The 19,287-nt window shown below is 34.3% G+C and overlaps 1 protein-coding gene and 1 long non-coding RNA gene across 3 annotated transcripts in view; one reads left to right on the top strand and one right to left on the bottom strand.

Annotated features, from left to right (window-relative positions):
* The window catches only part of LOC141572241 (uncharacterized), a 95,239-nt gene that overhangs the window by 33,047 nt on the left and 42,905 nt on the right, over positions 1-19,287 (top strand). The gene's annotated exons all lie outside the window — the stretch shown is intronic.
* Positions 1-19,287, bottom strand: part of PIK3C2A (phosphatidylinositol-4-phosphate 3-kinase catalytic subunit type 2 alpha) — an 86,745-nt gene that overhangs the window by 10,634 nt on the left and 56,824 nt on the right. The window contains exons 14-25 of the mRNA XM_019746618.2: positions 16,654-16,765; positions 16,120-16,265; positions 14,139-14,327; positions 13,552-13,645; positions 12,992-13,086; positions 12,450-12,630; positions 9,489-9,593; positions 8,167-8,259; positions 6,831-6,960; positions 3,391-3,527; positions 857-1,026; positions 119-275 (exon numbers count right to left, since the gene is read on the bottom strand). Coding sequence (XP_019602177.2) covers positions 119-275; positions 857-1,026; positions 3,391-3,527; positions 6,831-6,960; positions 8,167-8,259; positions 9,489-9,593; positions 12,450-12,630; positions 12,992-13,086; positions 13,552-13,645; positions 14,139-14,327; positions 16,120-16,265; positions 16,654-16,765 — 1,609 coding nt within the window. The remainder of the gene's footprint in view (positions 1-118; positions 276-856; positions 1,027-3,390; positions 3,528-6,830; positions 6,961-8,166; positions 8,260-9,488; positions 9,594-12,449; positions 12,631-12,991; positions 13,087-13,551; positions 13,646-14,138; positions 14,328-16,119; positions 16,266-16,653; positions 16,766-19,287) is intronic.

Below are 19,287 nucleotides of genomic sequence, written 5' to 3' on the forward strand. Positions count from 1 at the left end.
ATATCTGACATTTGAAACTATAGTAAATTTTACTTTAAAATCACAAAATATCCTTTTTTAGATATTGAAACACAGAAGCATAAATATAAAATTAAGTGCTTATAAAGAACAGAATTACCAGTGAAAGGAGGTTAAGAAAGAGGTTTGTTTGCTTTCTTATCAAGTTGTAGGCTTGACAGCAGAGGTCCACAAACAACTGGAAACGAATGGTGGGCTTTTCACCCCCATTGATGACATATGCCATATCAGAGGTCAGCACAAAAGGAGCCCGGTCCCTATTTAAAAAGGAAGTACACACAAAGTATTATTTACAGAAGATACTCAAACAGTACTATTGCTCTTATTACACAGTTATTGAACTACGCTACCCGAGCCACAGCCATTTCCAACCGGGAAACTTAGCATCAGGCAGTTTTGAATTGGCATAACTGTTGAAAATTCTCATTTTCAGGAAAGTCATCATATAATCTCAATGTTTAGATAGAACTTACATATGAAACTTTTTCCCCAGGTGCTATTTATACATCCACACGCCCACATAAAGATCAGATAGTAGTTACAAATATACAGAGAGAAATTTTATACTCATTGCCATTATACAAATGGGAGCATTTCCAATAGGTACCAGGAATTAGATAAAATAAAAGACACCTTAATTCACTTCAGCAAAGGTTACACACACACACACACTCATTCTTGTGGTAATGTCCTCGCAGGGCTTTTTCATCCCCAATTATGCTCAAAGGGAGCTACAAGGCAAAGAACAGCAAGAAAACAGGCAAGGTTTGGGACATTAACTTGTGAACGAGGAAGCGCCTCTTTTCTTCAGCAGCAACAACAACAACAACTTCAGTACCTTTTGAAGCTGCCGAACATCTGTGCGTGGCCCAAAAACTTCCCGAAGTCAATGTGAAACATGTGTCCTGTGCTCCGAAGCATGATATTGTCATTGTGTCGATCACAGATGCCTAAAACATAGGTGGCTACACAGCACCCAGCACAAGAATAGATAAAATTCTCAGAAGCCTAGATAATAAAGACATAAAATTATTTTTAGAAAAAAAAATTTATAAAGGAAGCAGGCTTACAAAGATCAAAGTAATTCATCGCTCTTTGAAAACACTATTGTAATGCACTTTCTCAACAGCTTATAAACTGGGTTATGGTAACAAAAGCCAGCCTTTTCATATTTCAAAACAAAACACCCTTCTAAAGGTGGTTACTGTCCCTTCTCTAGCTTTTGTCTTTCAATAGGCAGAGATGCCGCCAGGCCCTTCGTAGGGTATGTGCTGCCTTTGAACCCATTTGAAGCATCATGTTTGTGGAACCCTGCTCCTCACAGGCTCTTACCACCACAAGCAGTAACACTGGGACAAAGATTAATCTAAATAAAAGAATATTTTCCTTTTCTTTTTGGCTTGTAGGGAGGGTATGTGTAAAGAAAGTCAGCTTATAGCTTTAAACATCCAACAATATAATTAATGTATTTTGTTGCCCATTTGGGGACTCCTTATGTGTCATTTGTTAAGGTTCTCAAAGCTGGGGACCTTCTTCCACTTTGGTCCCACTTGTCCTAGGGATTAAATTGCTAACATAATATCACACAGAAGAATACAGCAGGATACATACAATGAATATTTTTATCTAAAGCATGTGCATTTAGTTTATTCTCAAGATACTATATTTCTGAATGGAGCAATCATATGGCACTGTATTTGTTTAATTTTATTCTATAATCCCTCAAAAATCATTATTGATGATGAAGATAGCAAACGTTTACACAGCACTTATCACAAACCAGGCATAGCACTACTGTTTCTCTTTCTTCACCCCTCGACACTCCCAGTACATGTGTGTGCCGATGTGTGTGTGTATGTTGTATGTATACATTTACTCATTTAAATCTCACAACAAATCATTAGCATAGGTACTGTTATTCTGCCTTTTTCCATATAAAACTGAAACACAGAGGTTATTTGCCCAAGATCACAGAATTGTTAAGGGGAAGAGCCAAGATTCAGACCCAGGCAATGTGACTCCACTATGTTACATTCCCTTTTACTTAGTAAAGCACATGAAAGAGCCAAATGCATAAAAGACACTCAGTACATGTTACTTGACCATGATTTTGTGTCAAACAAGTTACCGGAAAATCACAAAAGAGCCAACATTACTATAAACAAGTATTGGATTCTGCTGTACTGCTTTCCCCAAACCACAAAGAAGAAAGAAAAGTGTTTTCAAACATTTTAGAAGACCAACAAAAGACAAAATTCCTCTACTTTCTTAGGTCAACAGATAGCATTTGTACGCATTTATCCACAAATGTGACACATTAATGATTTGACATAAACCGGGTAGGCAAATGGCATTAAAGCTGGGAGCTTACATCAACATTGAAAGTGTTCTTGAATCTTCCTTAGGCCAATTTAAGATCATTGGAACCTTATGTCCTAAGAGATTTCCCTTTCCTCTTACGTAATTCAAAAGTATACTAAAATAAAAAAATAAAAATTGATGCCTCCAATTTTAACAGCTATTAATTACAGAATTTACTCTATGCAGCACTTCATATGTATTAATTCAATTCTCACAATAACCTTATACTGTGTTTCCCTGAAAACAAGACCTAGCTGGACAATCAGCTCTGATGTGTCTTTTGGAGCAAAAATTAATATAAGACCCGGTCTTATTTTACTATAAGACCAGGTACATAACATAATATAACATAACATAACATAACATAACATAACATAACATAACATAACATAACATAACATAACATATAACATAACATAACATGTAAGACCTGGTCTTATATCAATTTTTGCTCCAAAAGACGCATTAGAGCTGATTGTCCGGCTAGGTCTTATTTTCGGGGAAACAGGGTAGCACTATATTTTTATATCCATAATATACACTGTAATACCATAATATATACTATAACATTTTACATCACAGATCACTGAGGCACAAAGAGGTCAAGTCATCTGCCTGAGGCTCTATAGCTGGTGAGTGACTTGGGACCTGAATTCAAGCCCAGAGTCTGACCCATAATCTCACTTTTAACTACCACACAATGCAGCCACTCTAACTTCTTTCCATAACTTTTTCTAAGACCTTTCGGAAATTTAACATTCTGGGTTATATAAATACCTTTGTTTTTCTGGCCTCTAAGTACATGTTTGGAAAGTTTTTTGGATAATTTAGCATCAATTTCACTCAGATTCCTGCCATTAATGCATTCTCTTTTTATAGTCTTTTCTTTACTTGGAGAAAGATGCTGTTTTCACAACTTAGACTAAATGGCTAGTCACCAGAGCTGGAAAATAAAAGCACTTGATTATATTTTTAACAAAGTTATTTAGACTAAGGAGACATGCTAATCACCTTTTCATATTCCTCTTCCGAGGGATTGTATTTCCTCAGCCACTCCGCAAGTGGTTTATCTTTAAAGGATCCAGTCACACCATACTCCACTTGGATTTTCCTGAGGGTATCTGAAGCAGGAACTAATTCCACCATGCCTGTAATGGCAAAACATTAAGCTATGTGAAAATGTCTCCAAAAGTAAGCCTTTATAAAATTTATAGCTTTCAATCTTTGACATGAGACATCAGCTAACAATTGTCATTAAAAAAAAAATTAAGTCTGCCAGCCCATGCTAGAAAATGGGAGCAATCGAAATTATTTATTTTCAGAAGACCCACAATGTAGAAGGTAAATTTAACTATTCACGACTCTAATCTGTATATCCATGTGATACCCCCGACAAAGAATAAAAATGTTAATTACAAACTAGATGACACTGACCTCCTTAATGAAATTACTTATAAGATACATGCTGCCCACTTCACAAATCATGTATTTGGGCAAAATAAGAGTGTTTCAGAGAACATTAAGGCTTTTCAAAGGGACAAACATTACGATTGTCCTCGTGACATGAGTAAGTCTCAAGTGAATGTTTTGTCTTCCTAACTAAGGTATATATCCCTGGCAGGACAATTCATTTTTTAACTCATTTTTCGTTTTCCTCATAATTCCTTTAAAACAAGCATCAAACAAACACATTATGGGACATCTACACAATGGAATACAACGAAGTCGATCTCTATGTGCTTATGTAGAAAGATCTCAAAAATATGTTTCTAAAGACAAAATCCAAATGGAGAGATGTGTTTAAAAGAAAGACTTTACGTATATTGGAATATACCCAAAATATTCCCAGAGGGCTGTATAAGTGGTTATATTTTGGGAGTAGGAGGCCTAGGATTGGGGATGAAGGTGGGGGAGGAAACTGATTATTTAACTTTCAATGTGTTCTATTACATGCTACGTGGTATTTTACTATGTGCATATATTATTCACATAAGGGAGATGCATTGGCATCAAAATAAGATATGGATACAGAGACCTGCTTTGGATAAAGGACTGGAAGAAACTAAGCAGGCCAAGGACTCCAGGCCACCCCCCCAAAAAAAGTATGCAGGGCCAGGTTATAATACTAGTACTCTGGTCACTTATGGCAGAATGAATTCATTTGGATCTTTGATGTTTTGTTGCCTCATCTAGTTTATAGTTCACAGTGACTACATTTCAACAAGTACTTGCATCTTGATTCTATGACTATGTTTAATCAAATTGTTAATATACATACAAACTTCTAATTCCATAATCAAACATACACATGTACAAATTACTGTGCACAAAACAGTGGACCAAAGTTCTTAAGATATACAAAGTACTACTATCTGTGAATCAGATATGGTCCCTAACCTGAGGAAACTTCCAATCAACCCAGTAGGGAAGATATAAAACATACAGTAACTGTCTGGTGAGTATTAAAGACAATTGCTGACTCTGGAGAAGGGAGGGTTACTACAGACTGAGGTGCTTGTTAAAAACTTCAGAGAGGATGTGGATGTGATTTCTTCATTTGAAAAATAAGGATACAGCCAGATAACACAAGTCAAAAGCTTAGCACAGGGCAAGGCACAAAATAAGCACTCAATCATTAATTACGAACATAAAAAACAAGAGTGATCTGATCACCTCCAAAGTTACATGGGATTCCATAAGAAGAAACAGACGTTCAACTTAAATAAAATAAATGAGTGACAGAAAAACTAACCTAATGGGATGATAGGCTATTGTTGAGAAATCTTACTTGACAAAACAACTTCCATCTTATAAGACTTATATGAAAAACAACCATTAAGAATTCTTACATTGACCAAATTTCCTTTTTGACAAGATAAAGTTTGTACATTCTAACTTGAGGAAAAAAGTGATAAGGCTCTCATATTGCCCTGATGGATAAAATGGAGAAACGTGGAGTATTGGTAATACAACGAAGTAAATGAGTAACCAAGTAAAATAAAATACCCAAAGACTTAACAGTTACCCAAAGGGAGATCTCTAGTGATGTGCAAGAAGGGTTTGGCCCGTTTAATAAACATGTTTTACAATGACTTAGCAAAAGCTACAGAAACATGCTCTTCAAATTGGCTCATGACACAAACTACAAGGTTTGATGACAGATAACAAAACGCAGACTTTATGGTCCTACACTTGTGTCTAAGATGCAAAATGTACAAGTGCAAAATGGCCAAGATATGGTTTAGCAGGAGCTAGCATAATGGCTTTATTTGTTAATAAGCTCTACATGGGTTACACTTTGCCCACCCTTCTGCATTCTACAAAATCCAGATACCATTCTTCGAGACTATGAACCACTTGAACCCTTTAAAGTGAAAACAATCGGGTGATAAGGTAATTTAAAGTCACATATGACAAATCGCTGAAGAATATGGAACCCAGGGTCTGAGGCCACAATACTGGTCACCATGAAGAAGGATTTGACTTAATTATATGATAGTCTACGAACAGAAGTGGAACTGATGGTTAGAAGACACCAGCAGTCAGTTCTTACTCATCTGAAATACCAGGAAGAACTCGACAGCTATGAGAACAATCCAGGACACAATGGACTACCTTGAGATGAAGTGAATTCCTCTCGTTACAGGCATTTAAGCATAAACTGAATGGCAAATATTAGGAGGACGATTAAATACGATCACCCTTCAGGTGACTTCCTAATGTCTATGACCAGAACCTGTGACGCATTTCTCATCCCCGCCACTGCAGGTGACCTTTCTCTCCTTTGTACCCCCACAGAACTGCCTCTGTAACTCTCAGAGCTTTCAGCTTACTAAAGCAGGTTCTAACTGCTTGTGTGTAACTTCAATTGCTTTCCTCTAAAATATCAGTGCTACATGTTGTTTGCATTTTGCAGGTGGTGGATATGCAACAAACATTTGTTGAATGGGAATAATGATATAGTTGCAATTTATTGAGCACCTAATATGTATGATACTGGAGTGTTTTACCTTCATTATCTCATTTAATTATCAAAATATTTCTATGAGTGTAATACTATTACTATTCACATTTAACATATGTGGTAAGGACAAAAACACAATCAATAAATGAGCTGAAGTTCTTAGCAGAAAAAAAAGTTTTCACCATTATTTTATTTTACGGAAATGAAATCACAGTTGGTTTAACTTAAAGGTGGCCTTAATTTTAACTCAAAAGCTAAAGACTATAAAGTCATCATTGGGTCAATAAATGGGTAACTCTGGTTACTGAAAAGCATTTATGAGGGCTACTTACTGAGTTATTTAATCATGAGCAAATGAATCAATAAAGCAAAACTAAAGTTAGAAACAACTGAGATCACAGTGTACCAGCATCAGGACCCTTAGGGCAGGTATACGCTAAACTCCCTCCCCCGCCCCCCAAAGACACCAAGACACAGTTAGATTTACCTCGATCTCTGCCAGTTGAGAGACATTTGAAAATGACCATCCTCAGATCTAGTCCTTCTTTAAGCCAGATCTTGTCCATAATCTTTATCATCTGTAAAGCTAACATATCTTGCCGAAGATCTTCACCAACCTTGAAATCAAGGAAACAAAATGAAACTTAGACCTTTCCAAAAGACTTAAGAGATTACATGCTATACAGGGGGAAAGGGGAATAGTGAAAAGAGTGATTAATAGAACTACCTTTTAATTTTTCTGCAGCATTCCAGAGGAAGTTACTTAACCTCTTCACATCTCAGTTTCCTGAATTGTACATACTTTAAAAGGTTGGGTTTTATGGAATGTGAATTATATTCAATTTTTTAAAAGGGTTATATGGGGGGACCTTCGAACGATCGAAATATTCCATACCTTGACTGTATCAATGCCAATATACCTGTTGTGATATTGTACAATAGTTCTGCAAGATGTCACCAGCAGGGGAAATTGGGTAAAGGGTACACAGGATGTCTGTATAACTTCGAATAATGAACTATGAATCTACAATTATCTCAAAGTCAAGTTTACTTTTAAAGAGTTAGCCCTCCCAAAATAAATTAATTCTAACTAGAATCACACCAAGTTTTCATTTTCTTTTTTAAATTGGATAAAATAACTTAAAAACTCATAATGATGAATACAATCTTGAGACTAGCCAAGAAAATTATGAAAAAAATAGGGGGGGTTTACCGTAACAAACATTGAAACTTAATGTATAAAATTTCTGTCTTTAAACAGATGGTCCTATTTTAGGAAAAGGCAACTACATCAGTAAAATAGAGTCCAAAACCAGCTCTAAGTATATGGAAAGTTGCTATATATATAAAAGGCGGTTCAAGAAAAGATATCTTTATGAACATCCACTAATCAACCTCACTGAATTAGCTAAAACCCTCCATTCTTTATTCAAAATATATTAATTATGATCACAATGCACACAACTTTGACTGATAAAAGATTACTCTGTGTACTCCACTCCTGCTGCTTCTCACAGCACCACTGCTCAGGGTTTGGCAGTTCTGCACTGCACAGCTCCAGGGGGTACCATTCACATCACAATCTGTGTGAAAGGCAGTGCCTGGAGTTATGATGTGCTCAACCAGCATGGCAGCAGCTCTAGCCGAGTTGCATTTATTCCCAAATCTGCCTGGAAACAGTTTATGTCAGTGATAACCCTTCACATAATAATTAAATTTAATTAAACATTAAATAAACAAAATTACTTTTGCAATTTTGGAAAAGGAATTTGAGAAAAGAATTAAATTTTCATTTAAAAACAAGGCAATCTTATTTTGCTCACCTTAAACATGACATTAATTTCTTCTCCCATTGGATCAGCATTGACCATTGTGACTTTTAAGGGCACAGCATTAGAACTGAAGAAGGAACATGACTACAAATACAACATGTTAAGCATTAGAAAGATAACACTGGAATAAAAAAGGGTTTAAGAATTTTTTGTCCCAGGCATTTGTCCTCTGACTTATTCCTCTACCTTATGACAGATGAAATAATAGATTATCTAGCAGATAAGATGTATACAAAAATACTTTTTGAAACTTAAACATAGCGCATATGAGTAAAATATCATCTACTACTCTCTAGGCAAAGAAGCAAAATGTTAAAAAATTGTGACAAAAACTATTAAAAGTTTGAACTTTTAAAGTGTCATAATTTCTCAACAAAGCACAAAAGTTTGTGTAGTCTTTCCTCAAAATCAGTGTAATCTGGGATGAGATCTCTACTTCTCCTATTTATGGTATTCTTAAAATTAATATTACTAATAAGCCATGGAATCAAATTGTGACACTAAATTAAACAATTTCATTAGCAAAGATGAATTCTGATTTTAAAATAAAATTGGTTAAAAAGCTAATTTAAGACAGTGTGACCAATTTAAAGGCAAATAACAAAACCAAAGGGAAAAATGTAATCACCCTGCCCCCAAATGACATAATTATACAAGTCAAGCACCCACTGTTAAATTTCAATGAAGAGTAGCCACATGTCAACTTAAAAAAACCAAAATGAAATCTGAAACTCTGTTATGCATAGTTGGACCCTGGCCTTTCAAAATCATAGACACTAATGGATGAATTAATTGGTTGCTTTTGCTGAACTCATGATAGAGAAAATCCACTATTCGTATTACTATTAGCCTAGTTCAAAATATATTATATATATTACTCAATTTTACTCAAAATATTTTACTCAATTTTGATGATTACTCAACTACTTTCTGATGGCTCTAAAAAGTGCCATAAACCCGGGAAGTCTATCTGGATATTCACAAGGGAAGGGGAAAAAATGCCCACCTGTGAGTGGGTAGTTTTATCACTAGAATTACAATATATACCTCTCACATAGCTATTATACATAGTAAAAAATAATTTAATTTGAGGTAGTAAATAATTTTACACTGTTTTGTTCTTTCAGAAATGGTGATTAGGTAAAAATATCCTGAGAAAAATACAGATCTTATACAAACAGACAGCCACAAATATTTATAACCAACCTATGCAGGTTTTATCCTCTTTTGCCTTAAGCACACCTGCCCATTTGCCTTCTTCCTACACATTATTTTGAAATGTAATATGAACTTATAAGTATTTTATGTGTCACCTTAATATTTAATTCTTTTGCCACAAGACTTGGCTTGAGAGGGAGGCGACATTTATTTCTCAGCAAAAAAGACTGTACTCGTTCCATACTCCTCTGGAGGACAACCTAGGAAAAGGGATTGGTACTGTAAGTACCTAATGAAAATAAACACCTATGTTTAAGACAACAAAATTATGATGTGAATCCAACATTTAAAATGCCCCAACTGTCAAATAGTCAAAAAGAGTTATTGCTAACGAGAGTTGATTTTTACTATAAAAATGAAATCACAATGGGCAAAGCTATAAATATAGGGGCAAAAGTACATGTTTGTATTTAACATATTAGTTAAAACTCACTAACAGTCAAAGGGATAGAAATTAAACAAAAATGAGATGCAATTTTTCATCTATTGAACATCCAGAGCTGGCAACAGGATGGGAAACAGATACTTTCACAATCTGTTGGTGGGGAGGCAAGTGTATACATTTTTCTATTTTTGGTAGAGCAATCTAATAGAAACTATTATAACTAAAAATGTACATGGCTCTTAACTCAGCTATTTCACCTGTAGGAATATCCTATAAAGAAATACTAGCAAAGGGGCAAAAACTTCTAAGTTCATTGCAGGATGGTTTGGGTAAAGAAAAATACATATACAACCTACCGACATAGAGGTAACAGTTCAGAATTTATGCTACAGTACCTTGTAATACTACACACCCATTAAGAAACATGAAGTATAACTAAAAGTACTGACATGAATTCTCCAAGATGAAGTAAAAAAAGCAATTTACAAAAAAAAAAGTATAACTGCTGAAAGAAATTAAAGAGCTAAATAAATGAAAAGACAGCCCATGTTTATGAACTGGAAGATTTAACATTAAGATTGCAGTATTTCCCAAATCAATCTACAGATTCAACACAATCCTTATCAATAGTCTAACTGCTTTCTGCAGAAATGGACAAGTTGATCCTAAAATTCATACAGAATTGCAAGGGACTTCCAATTAGCCAAAATAATCTTAGAAAGAACAAAGCTGGAGGACTCATACGGCCTTATTTCAAAACTTACTACAAAGCTACAGTAATGAAAACAGTACGGCATAAAGATAGACATATTGATCCACGGACCAGAATCAATGAGTCCAGAAATAAACTCACGTAGCTATGGTCAACTGATTTTCAACAAGGGTGCCGAAATCATTCAACGGAAAAGAATAGTCTCTTTAACAAACGATGCTGGGATAACTGGATAACCACATGTAAAAAAATTAAATTGGACCCTTATCTCATACCATATAAAAAAATAACTCAAAATGAACAAAAGATGTAAATATAAGCTTAAAACTATAAAATTCCTAGAAGATATAGGTATACATTTTTGCAACCTTAGATTTGACAATGAATAAGAAACCGTTAAGATATGATAATAAAAATACAAGAAAAAATAAATTAACTTCATAAAATTAAAACCTTTGTGCATCAAATGACACTATCAAGGAAATAAAAGATAATCCACAGAGTGGGAGAAAATATTTGCAAATAGTATATCTGATAAGGGTCTAGTACCCAGAATATATACAGAACTCTAACAACTCAACAACAAAAAGACAAATTAAAACAGGGCTTACAAAAGAAATTTCTCCAAAGAACATACACAAATGGCCAAAAACAACATCTGAAAATGTGCTCAAAATCATTAATCATTAGGGAAATGCAAATCAAAACCACAATGAGATACTACTTCACACTCACTAGATGACTGTAATAAAAAAAAAAGAAAAAAAAAAAAAACACCCAGAAAATAACAAATGTTGGTGAGGATGTGGAGAAACTGGAAACCTCCTACATTGCTGGTGGGAATATAAAATGGTGCAGCTGGATAACAGTCCAATGGTTCCTCAAAAAGTTAACATAAAATTGCTATACCAGCCACTAATTCTACTTCTAGGTAAAGTGAAAACAGGTGCTCAGAAACTCAGGAATATTCATAGCAATATTTTCCATAATAGCCAAATAGTAGAAACAAGCCAAATGTCCATCAACTGATGAATGGATAAACAAACTGTGGTAGTATCTACACAATGGAATGTTATTCAGCCATAAAAAGGGAAGAAGCCATGCTAGAATATGGATGACCCTTGAAAACATTAGGCTAAGTGAAAGAAACCAAACACATAAGGCCACATATTATATAATTCCATTTACATGAAATGTCCAGAATAGGCAAATCCATAAAGGTAGAAAGCAGGTTAGTGCTTATCAGGGTGGGCAGCAGGGGAGAGGGATGAGAAGTGAGTGATTAGTGGGCACAGGCTTTCTTTTTGGTGTGATGAAAATATTCTGGATTTAGACGGTGGTAGTGGTTGCACAACATTGTGAATGTACTAAAAGCCAACAAATTGCATACTTTAAAATGGTGGATTTATGTAAATTTGTGTAAATGTTATGTAAATTTTACCTCAACAACATATATACACATTTCTATAAAAAATTTTTTTAAACTCCAAAAAAATTGTATATATACTTAAGTGTATTCATGTGTAAAATCATAAAAAATTACCAAGATGGACCTATAGCCAACTATGAACTACACGGAGAAAATAAAGATGGAAAAGTCTTTATTTTTTATTCTATAAACTTCTTCATTATTTGGATGTTTAAAACATTACCATCAATTCATAGTTTTACTTATACAGTTACAGAAGGTTAAAAAATAAAATAATGAAAAAGAAACTCAAGAGAACAATTTTAACCAGAAAGGAAATATAAGCATGGGAATTAAAAAGCATTGATTTTCTGAGTTAGGTTGTGAAATCTTTTCCTATAGATTTTAAACAACCTTTGAATTCATCTCAAAATAATATAGGTCTAGTTAAGAGTTCTACTGGATGTCTATTGAGAAAGAATAACAACTTGTCAGCACTGTAAAGATCCTTTAATATCAAAATGTTTATGTTCTCTCTTGCAGATACATACCTGTCTAGCTGATCCACTAGCCTGCTTTACTTTTTCTGCTACTCCTCCTAAAAGCTGTACAAGTTTCGTCTGCTTCAAGAGTTCTTCTCTGAGCCCTTTTCCTCCTACCGAGAGGAGAGCACCCAAAACATGTTCATATCGGGTACCAAACTGTGCATCATGCAGGGCATCCTTGAGGAGCCTAATACAGCAAAATGTTTATGTCAGCCACTTCTGAAAACTGGATGAACATCTCTCAAAAATCAATTTAGCAAGTTCAACTTTTGGTATCCAGGAATTTACTTTAAGCTATGTAAGCAAGTAAAAACGTATTCACTATTATAGAGCTCTAACATGCTAAGTATCTTTGCAACAGAGAGCTTTGTTATTTTTTGTTTCATTTCTAAGGACATAAAAAATTTAGCTTCTTTATAATATTGCCTCAATAAAACATCTGTTATTCACAGTAGGAAGTCTAAGTATACCATTTAGACTTTCAGAATATGTTATCTGTATAAATACTAGGAATGGAAATAAAGCACTTAAGAAAATTTAAATCTTACCAATATAAATTGTGTGCTATCTGTATATTTCCCAATGCCCTGGACAGAAGGAAGCGCACTAATGAACTGTTCAAATAAATTTCGTATTTCAATGCCTATACATAAAGGAAAATAAGAATTACTAATGGTCAAACCCATGCTAACTACATTGTTAATATAAAAATATCAAAAGCGAAATTATATAAAGCTTACTCTTGTTGATGAAAGATAATACTGATCAAAATAAAAGAGATGAATTAACTTAGGCTAAATTAATAAAATCAAGCAGAAAAGTATATACCTGGGAGTAACATTCATTAGCTATGTTTAAATGGCCAGAAAAGAAAAATGCAAGAAAAGCTCAAGTCTGGTTTGTTTTGGGAATCTAAAAAGTGAAAGAATTACAATGGGGCAGCTGACAATAAGTAGAAAAAAACAGACACTAAACCCAAAGGCAATGCACCTCAACATACCCATACTCCAAAAGTATCAAAACCGGAAAGGGTATCCTTTAGCAAGCTCCCTACTCATAAAAACTGGGGGGAGAGTAAGGAGGGTCGGTAACCAAGTAAAAACCTCACCTGCACAAACTGTGGAAGAAGATCCGTTAGCTCATCATCACTAATAGCCTCGATCCAGGTCACAGCTTGGGACCTCACTTCCTGATCAGCAAATCTAGAAGAGTACCACAAAAATCAAGATTTGATGGTGATTTCTTTCTAATGAAGCTGTATTTCCTGAAAACACAATCTCAATCTATTCCTGACAAACAATGCTCAAATAGCTCTTTATTCAAAAACAATGTGCTTCTTTTTTTTTTTGTTTTTATAGGAAGAAAATCTTACTGTGCTGTACAAATTCTCTTATCAGGGAACTGTTTAGAAACCTTAAGCTTATGAAAATTTATTCTGGCCTACATCATAAAAATATAACAAATTATCCAAAATTTACAATCTAACTCTCTCTTTAGGCTAGTTTTAAATGATATGACATGTCTTTTAAATAACCTCAATGAAAAGATATGTTTGTAAAACTATACATTTACACAGTTACATTGTATTGAATTGCTTTCACGTTAAAACAAAGGGAAGTACTCCTGCAACATAATACCTTACTGGAAAAATTGACAGTAAAACAGAGCAAATAAATTCAGTTACAGTTGACTTACTTTGAATCAAGAAGCTCCAATGCAGTCAGAGGCTGTAATGCAGGCCACTGCTGAAGCAATGAGTAAGTTTTGGCAAGATTAACCCATTTCCAATTTGGGGCACTTGCTAGTACTTTAGGAAGGCAATTTGGGTATTTGAGGCAATAATAACGTTTCTCCCACAAAAAGGTTTTGTCTTCTTTAGAAAGTCTGCATACATAACAGAATTAAATTACTTCTCAATGATATCATAATGACAGTTATAGTCTCAACGATTAAAAATACAAAGAAGAAATTTATTCATTTTGGGATAGCCATTTCTTGGTAGAATCATTAATACTAATTTGGAATAGAAAAACGCAATGTGCAGCAAACAGCACTAATTTACCCTAATTTGGGGGATAGAAATCATTCTGCCTTGATAAAAGAGTCTTAGTTATGAAAATTAAGGATAATTCAGTACAATAAAAATTTTTGAGCTCTAACCAGATGCCAGGCACTAGAAATCAGTTGAATAAGCAAAATCCACCCTAACAGCAAGGATTTCATCCATTTTATCATATGTCATATAAGACACAAATGCTATTACAAAATTTTAGAAGATGATTACACAGCTCAGGAATATTCAAAATGAGGAATATTCAAAATGAAAAAAGGACTTGTTTTGGAGATCCTAATTTAATCGCAATGACAAATGTTTATGTGAAAGAAAGACCTCACTACTTTACTACCCATCCATCTACTTGTGCATATAATACATGCACTGAAATGTATTCATGTGGAATACTGAAAAAATCCAAATATTGAATAAAGGTGCAGAGTTAAGTCTCTCTCCTTCTAATCCCCCTGCCAGTGGCAACTGCCTAAGCTTGTATTCTTCCAGAGTCCATTTATACAGAAGTAAATACACAGGTATATGTAGATCCTTTTTCTTTTAATGGTAACACTACAAACAGTATTTTGCTCCTTGTTTTCTTCATTTAACATCTTATTACGTATTAGTACATAACTATAACTTCATTTTTTTTTTAAATTGAGGAACATTGGGGAACAGTGTGTTTTCCCAGAGCCCATCAGCTCCAAGTCCAGTCGCCGTTTTTTTCAATCTTAGTTGCAGGAGATGCAGCCCACCATCCCATATGGGAATTGAACTGGCAACTTTATTGTTAAGAGCTCGGCTCTAACCAACTGGGCCATCCAGCACCCCTATAACATCATTCTTAATAGTTACATAGTATTCTGTTGGATAAATGTACCATAAATTTAACCCCTATTAATGGACATTCCCTATCAGTTTTATAAAAATCTAAATACATGCTGCAATGAGTATTCTTGTCTCCACAAGCAAATATAAAAAGGTTTCCCTGAAGATACATAACTAACTGGAGTGGAATTGCTAGGTCAGACTATGCACATTGTGACCTTTGCAGGTTTTGCCAAATTGCTCTCCAAAAGCTTTTTAGAATTCTGCCAACAGTATAATCCCCATTTTCCTGCATCTTCATCAACATTATATGATGAGACATTTTAATTTTCAACAATCTAATTTTCAGTGATGTGTGTGAAATGGTATCTTGTATTAATTTAATTTTCCTTGATTACTAAGAGGTTGACATCTTCTCAGATGTTTAACAGGCATTGTATTTCTTTTCTGAAGAATTACTTAAATATTCTTTGTCTAATTTACTAATGAGCAGTTGGTTTTTCTCTTGATATGAAAAGATTCTTTATACATTAAGGAAATTAATCTATTGCTATTTACTGTAAATACAGTTCCCAGTCTGTTTGCCTTTTGATCATGTAAAAAGTTTGACCTATACAAATTTCTAAATTTTTATGTAGTCATACAGTCGTTTTACATAGTTAAAAACAGATATAGAAAACTTTCCATACCAAGAACATTGCTAAATCATGAACTAAATCAGGGCATTTAATAAACCATTAACTTGAGCTTTACATTGTAAGAGATACCCAAGCAAAAAACAGAATCAAAGGAGCATACCCAAGTGATGAATCTTTGTGAAGAATATCAAAAAGTTTCTCTTTTATATCACTCTCCAATGTTTCTAAGTTGTGTTGCTGTATAACGCTTCTGTCAACTTGAGGAGTGGTATAAATGATATCAAATGTAGGAGAAGGAAAATCAACCTTAAAAGTTTAACAGAAGTTGATCAAATTACAGCTGAACAGGTCACATATTTATTACATTACCTTCACTGTCTTTGAGAAAATCAATTTTTTTTTATCCATCAGGGTGAATTTTAGATTGAATATTAATGTTTCTTGTCATTTTGTTTAAAGTGATTACCATTGTTGGTAATTCTCAAGAGCACGCGTTACTTGGGATGGGTACAAAAGTGTATTTTACTGTTTCTCAGAAATAGGAAATGGTTTGACATTAAAATTGAAAATAGAACCTAAGATTGAAACAAGATCAATTTGGCTTCTTTAATGATAACCTAAATCATGGTATACATACACTTTTTATAAAGAAATTTAAATTTAAACTTCTCCACATGTCAAGAAGTACCATTACCTGCAACACTATTCTTTCCATCACATATCCTTTCTTGGGGACTGTTCCAGGAATAGGATTTGTATGTGACGAAGTCCAAAGATACAGAAGTTTAGTTCCACATGTTAAAAACCTTCATGAATGTAAATAGAAGAACACCGTGGTTTTCATTTTAAAAATTAATTCAAAACTCACAACACATGGTAATGAATTTGAAATGCTAGCATTGAAACATTTATGAAGCATCCTCTCTCTCTCTCCCCCCCCCTATTTGTGTGTGTGTGTGTGTATATATATATATATATATATATATATATATATATATATATATATATAAAATAGCATCTTTAAGAACACATCAGGAGTCACTCTCCATCGTGTACTGATCCTGATCCTTTAGGTAAATGTATTGATGTGTGGGAGTTGGAACAAAGGGAAGGAGAATGAATGAACATTTCGTAGAAGAAATGCAGTTGGGGATAGAACACAAGCTGGGTAAAGACAGAGTTTGACCTATACGAATTTCTAAGTTTTTATGTAGTCATACAGTCATTTTATATAGTTAAAAACAGATATGACTTCTATAAACAGGAAGGTGAAGGACAGTCTTTCAGAACAGCCCACAAAGCAATACTTCTCAAGGTGGTAGCTTGGATTACAGAACTGCTCCCTGACTTTTACTCGAAGAACAAAAACATATGCCCCTCAAACCAGTACCCACTTGTGAATGGCACCAGTCATTGAGATGAAAAGTTATATCTGTGCCCTGGACCAAGGTGTCAGCAAACTTCTCCAAAGGGCCAGATAGTAAACATTTTGGACATTCTGGGCCATACAATCTTCATTGTAGACTCAACTCAGCTATTACACTGCAAAAGTAGCCATTAGCAATACATACGTAAACATATGCGTTGTATTCTAACAAAACTATATTTACAAAAAAAACAGGCAGTGGGCTGTAGTACGCTTACACTTGCCCTAGACTATCAGTGTATGGCCTATTTAAATTAAAAACGTTTATCAATAAAGATATTGATATATCTTTGCACAGAAGAAATTTCTGAAAAATAACATGAGATACATAAAAGCAGGAAACTATAAACTTCATTAAGCTTTGTTACAGCAAATATCCTTTCCAAAACTAGATTCCCATCTAAATGTTTTCTCTTATAGGTGAATAGCCTTTAAATCGTTGACACATTATAGTCTGTCTTTTTTAGAACCACTCTCACCCACAACTGGATTTTTAAGGCAAACTCCTATCATATTATTTCATCTGTAAATACTGTTATATATCTCTAAACAATAAAGTTTTATTTTAAAATAAGTACAATACCATTACCACTCTTAAAATAATTAACAATTACTTAAAATTGTCAGCTATCTAGAAAGTATACATCTTTTCCTGATTGTCTCAACAAAAGAAAATTTTTTTTTTACAATTAGTTTGTTCGAATAAGGATCCAAGCAAGGTCCAACACTTGCATTTGGTTGATATGCTTTTTAAGTTATCCTTTAATTCAAGGGACGACAAACTCCAACGTGTCACCTGGTTTTGTAAATAAACTTTTATTAGAAGAAAGCTACACTCATTCAGTTATAGATTGTCTATTGCTTCTTTTGTCTTTGTGACAGAGACTATATTACCTGCAAAGCCTAAACTACTTCTATCTGGTCCCTTTCACAGAAAAAGTTTGCTGACTCTTGTTTTATTTCTCATCTTTCTTTCCCCTGCCATTTAGTGAAGAAACCAGACCTTTTGTTCTGAGATTTTTTTATATCCTGGATTTTACTGATTGCATTCCACTGGTCATTTAGCATGTCCCTGTATGGCCTGTATTTTCTATAAAGTAGTAGTTCCAGAAGCTTGATCTGATTCAGGTTTAGTTATCTGACAAGAATTCTTAATACTTTCTGTTATATACTACTTCCTATTTTATCAAATGAAGAGGGACACATTGTTTGGTTTCTCTCTCTTTCTGTGACGTTAACAAAATCAGTTGATTCCGGTGCTGTCAGTGTAAACCATCCACTATAAAGTTCCAGCAAAGCAAATCACTTAATGGTTTTAAGCAGGCACTGATAATCACTACTTAAGTCAATGGTTCTCAACCAAGACTGATTTGGCCTCCAGTGGATATTTGGAGATGTCTGGCGACATTTTTGGTTGGAACTACCAGATGCCAGAGGGTCCTACTGGCATCCACTGGGCAGAAGCCAGTGGTGCTGCCAAACATCCTACAATGCACAGGACAGCCTCTCACAATAATCATCTGGCCCAAAATGTCAGTAGTGCCGAGACTAAGAAACCCTGGCCTAAATTATTTCAGTAAGGGTTGCAAAACTGTGATATTCTAGCATTCCTTCTGTATCTATTAACTGAAAATTTTCTATGAAAAACTTTCTCACATCAATTACTTGGTAACCCTGAGATACAGCTGTAAAGGAAAGGCAGGTTAAATGCTTTATTCTGTTTATTTAAAAATGAGTTAACTCATTTGTTATCAAACGCTGACTAAAATGCATCTAAGTCATTTGGCTTGCATGATATTAACTTCATCAGTTTATATACAAGTTGAACCAAAACATAAATTATTTTTAAAAGAATTTCAAGACAAGATTTCTGATCACTATACTCTAGTACATTAACTGAAC

The sequence above is a fragment of the Rhinolophus sinicus genome, linkage group LG06 (assembly GCF_036562045.2).
Source record: "Rhinolophus sinicus isolate RSC01 linkage group LG06, ASM3656204v1, whole genome shotgun sequence".
NCBI lineage: Eukaryota > Metazoa > Chordata > Mammalia > Chiroptera > Rhinolophidae > Rhinolophus > Rhinolophus sinicus.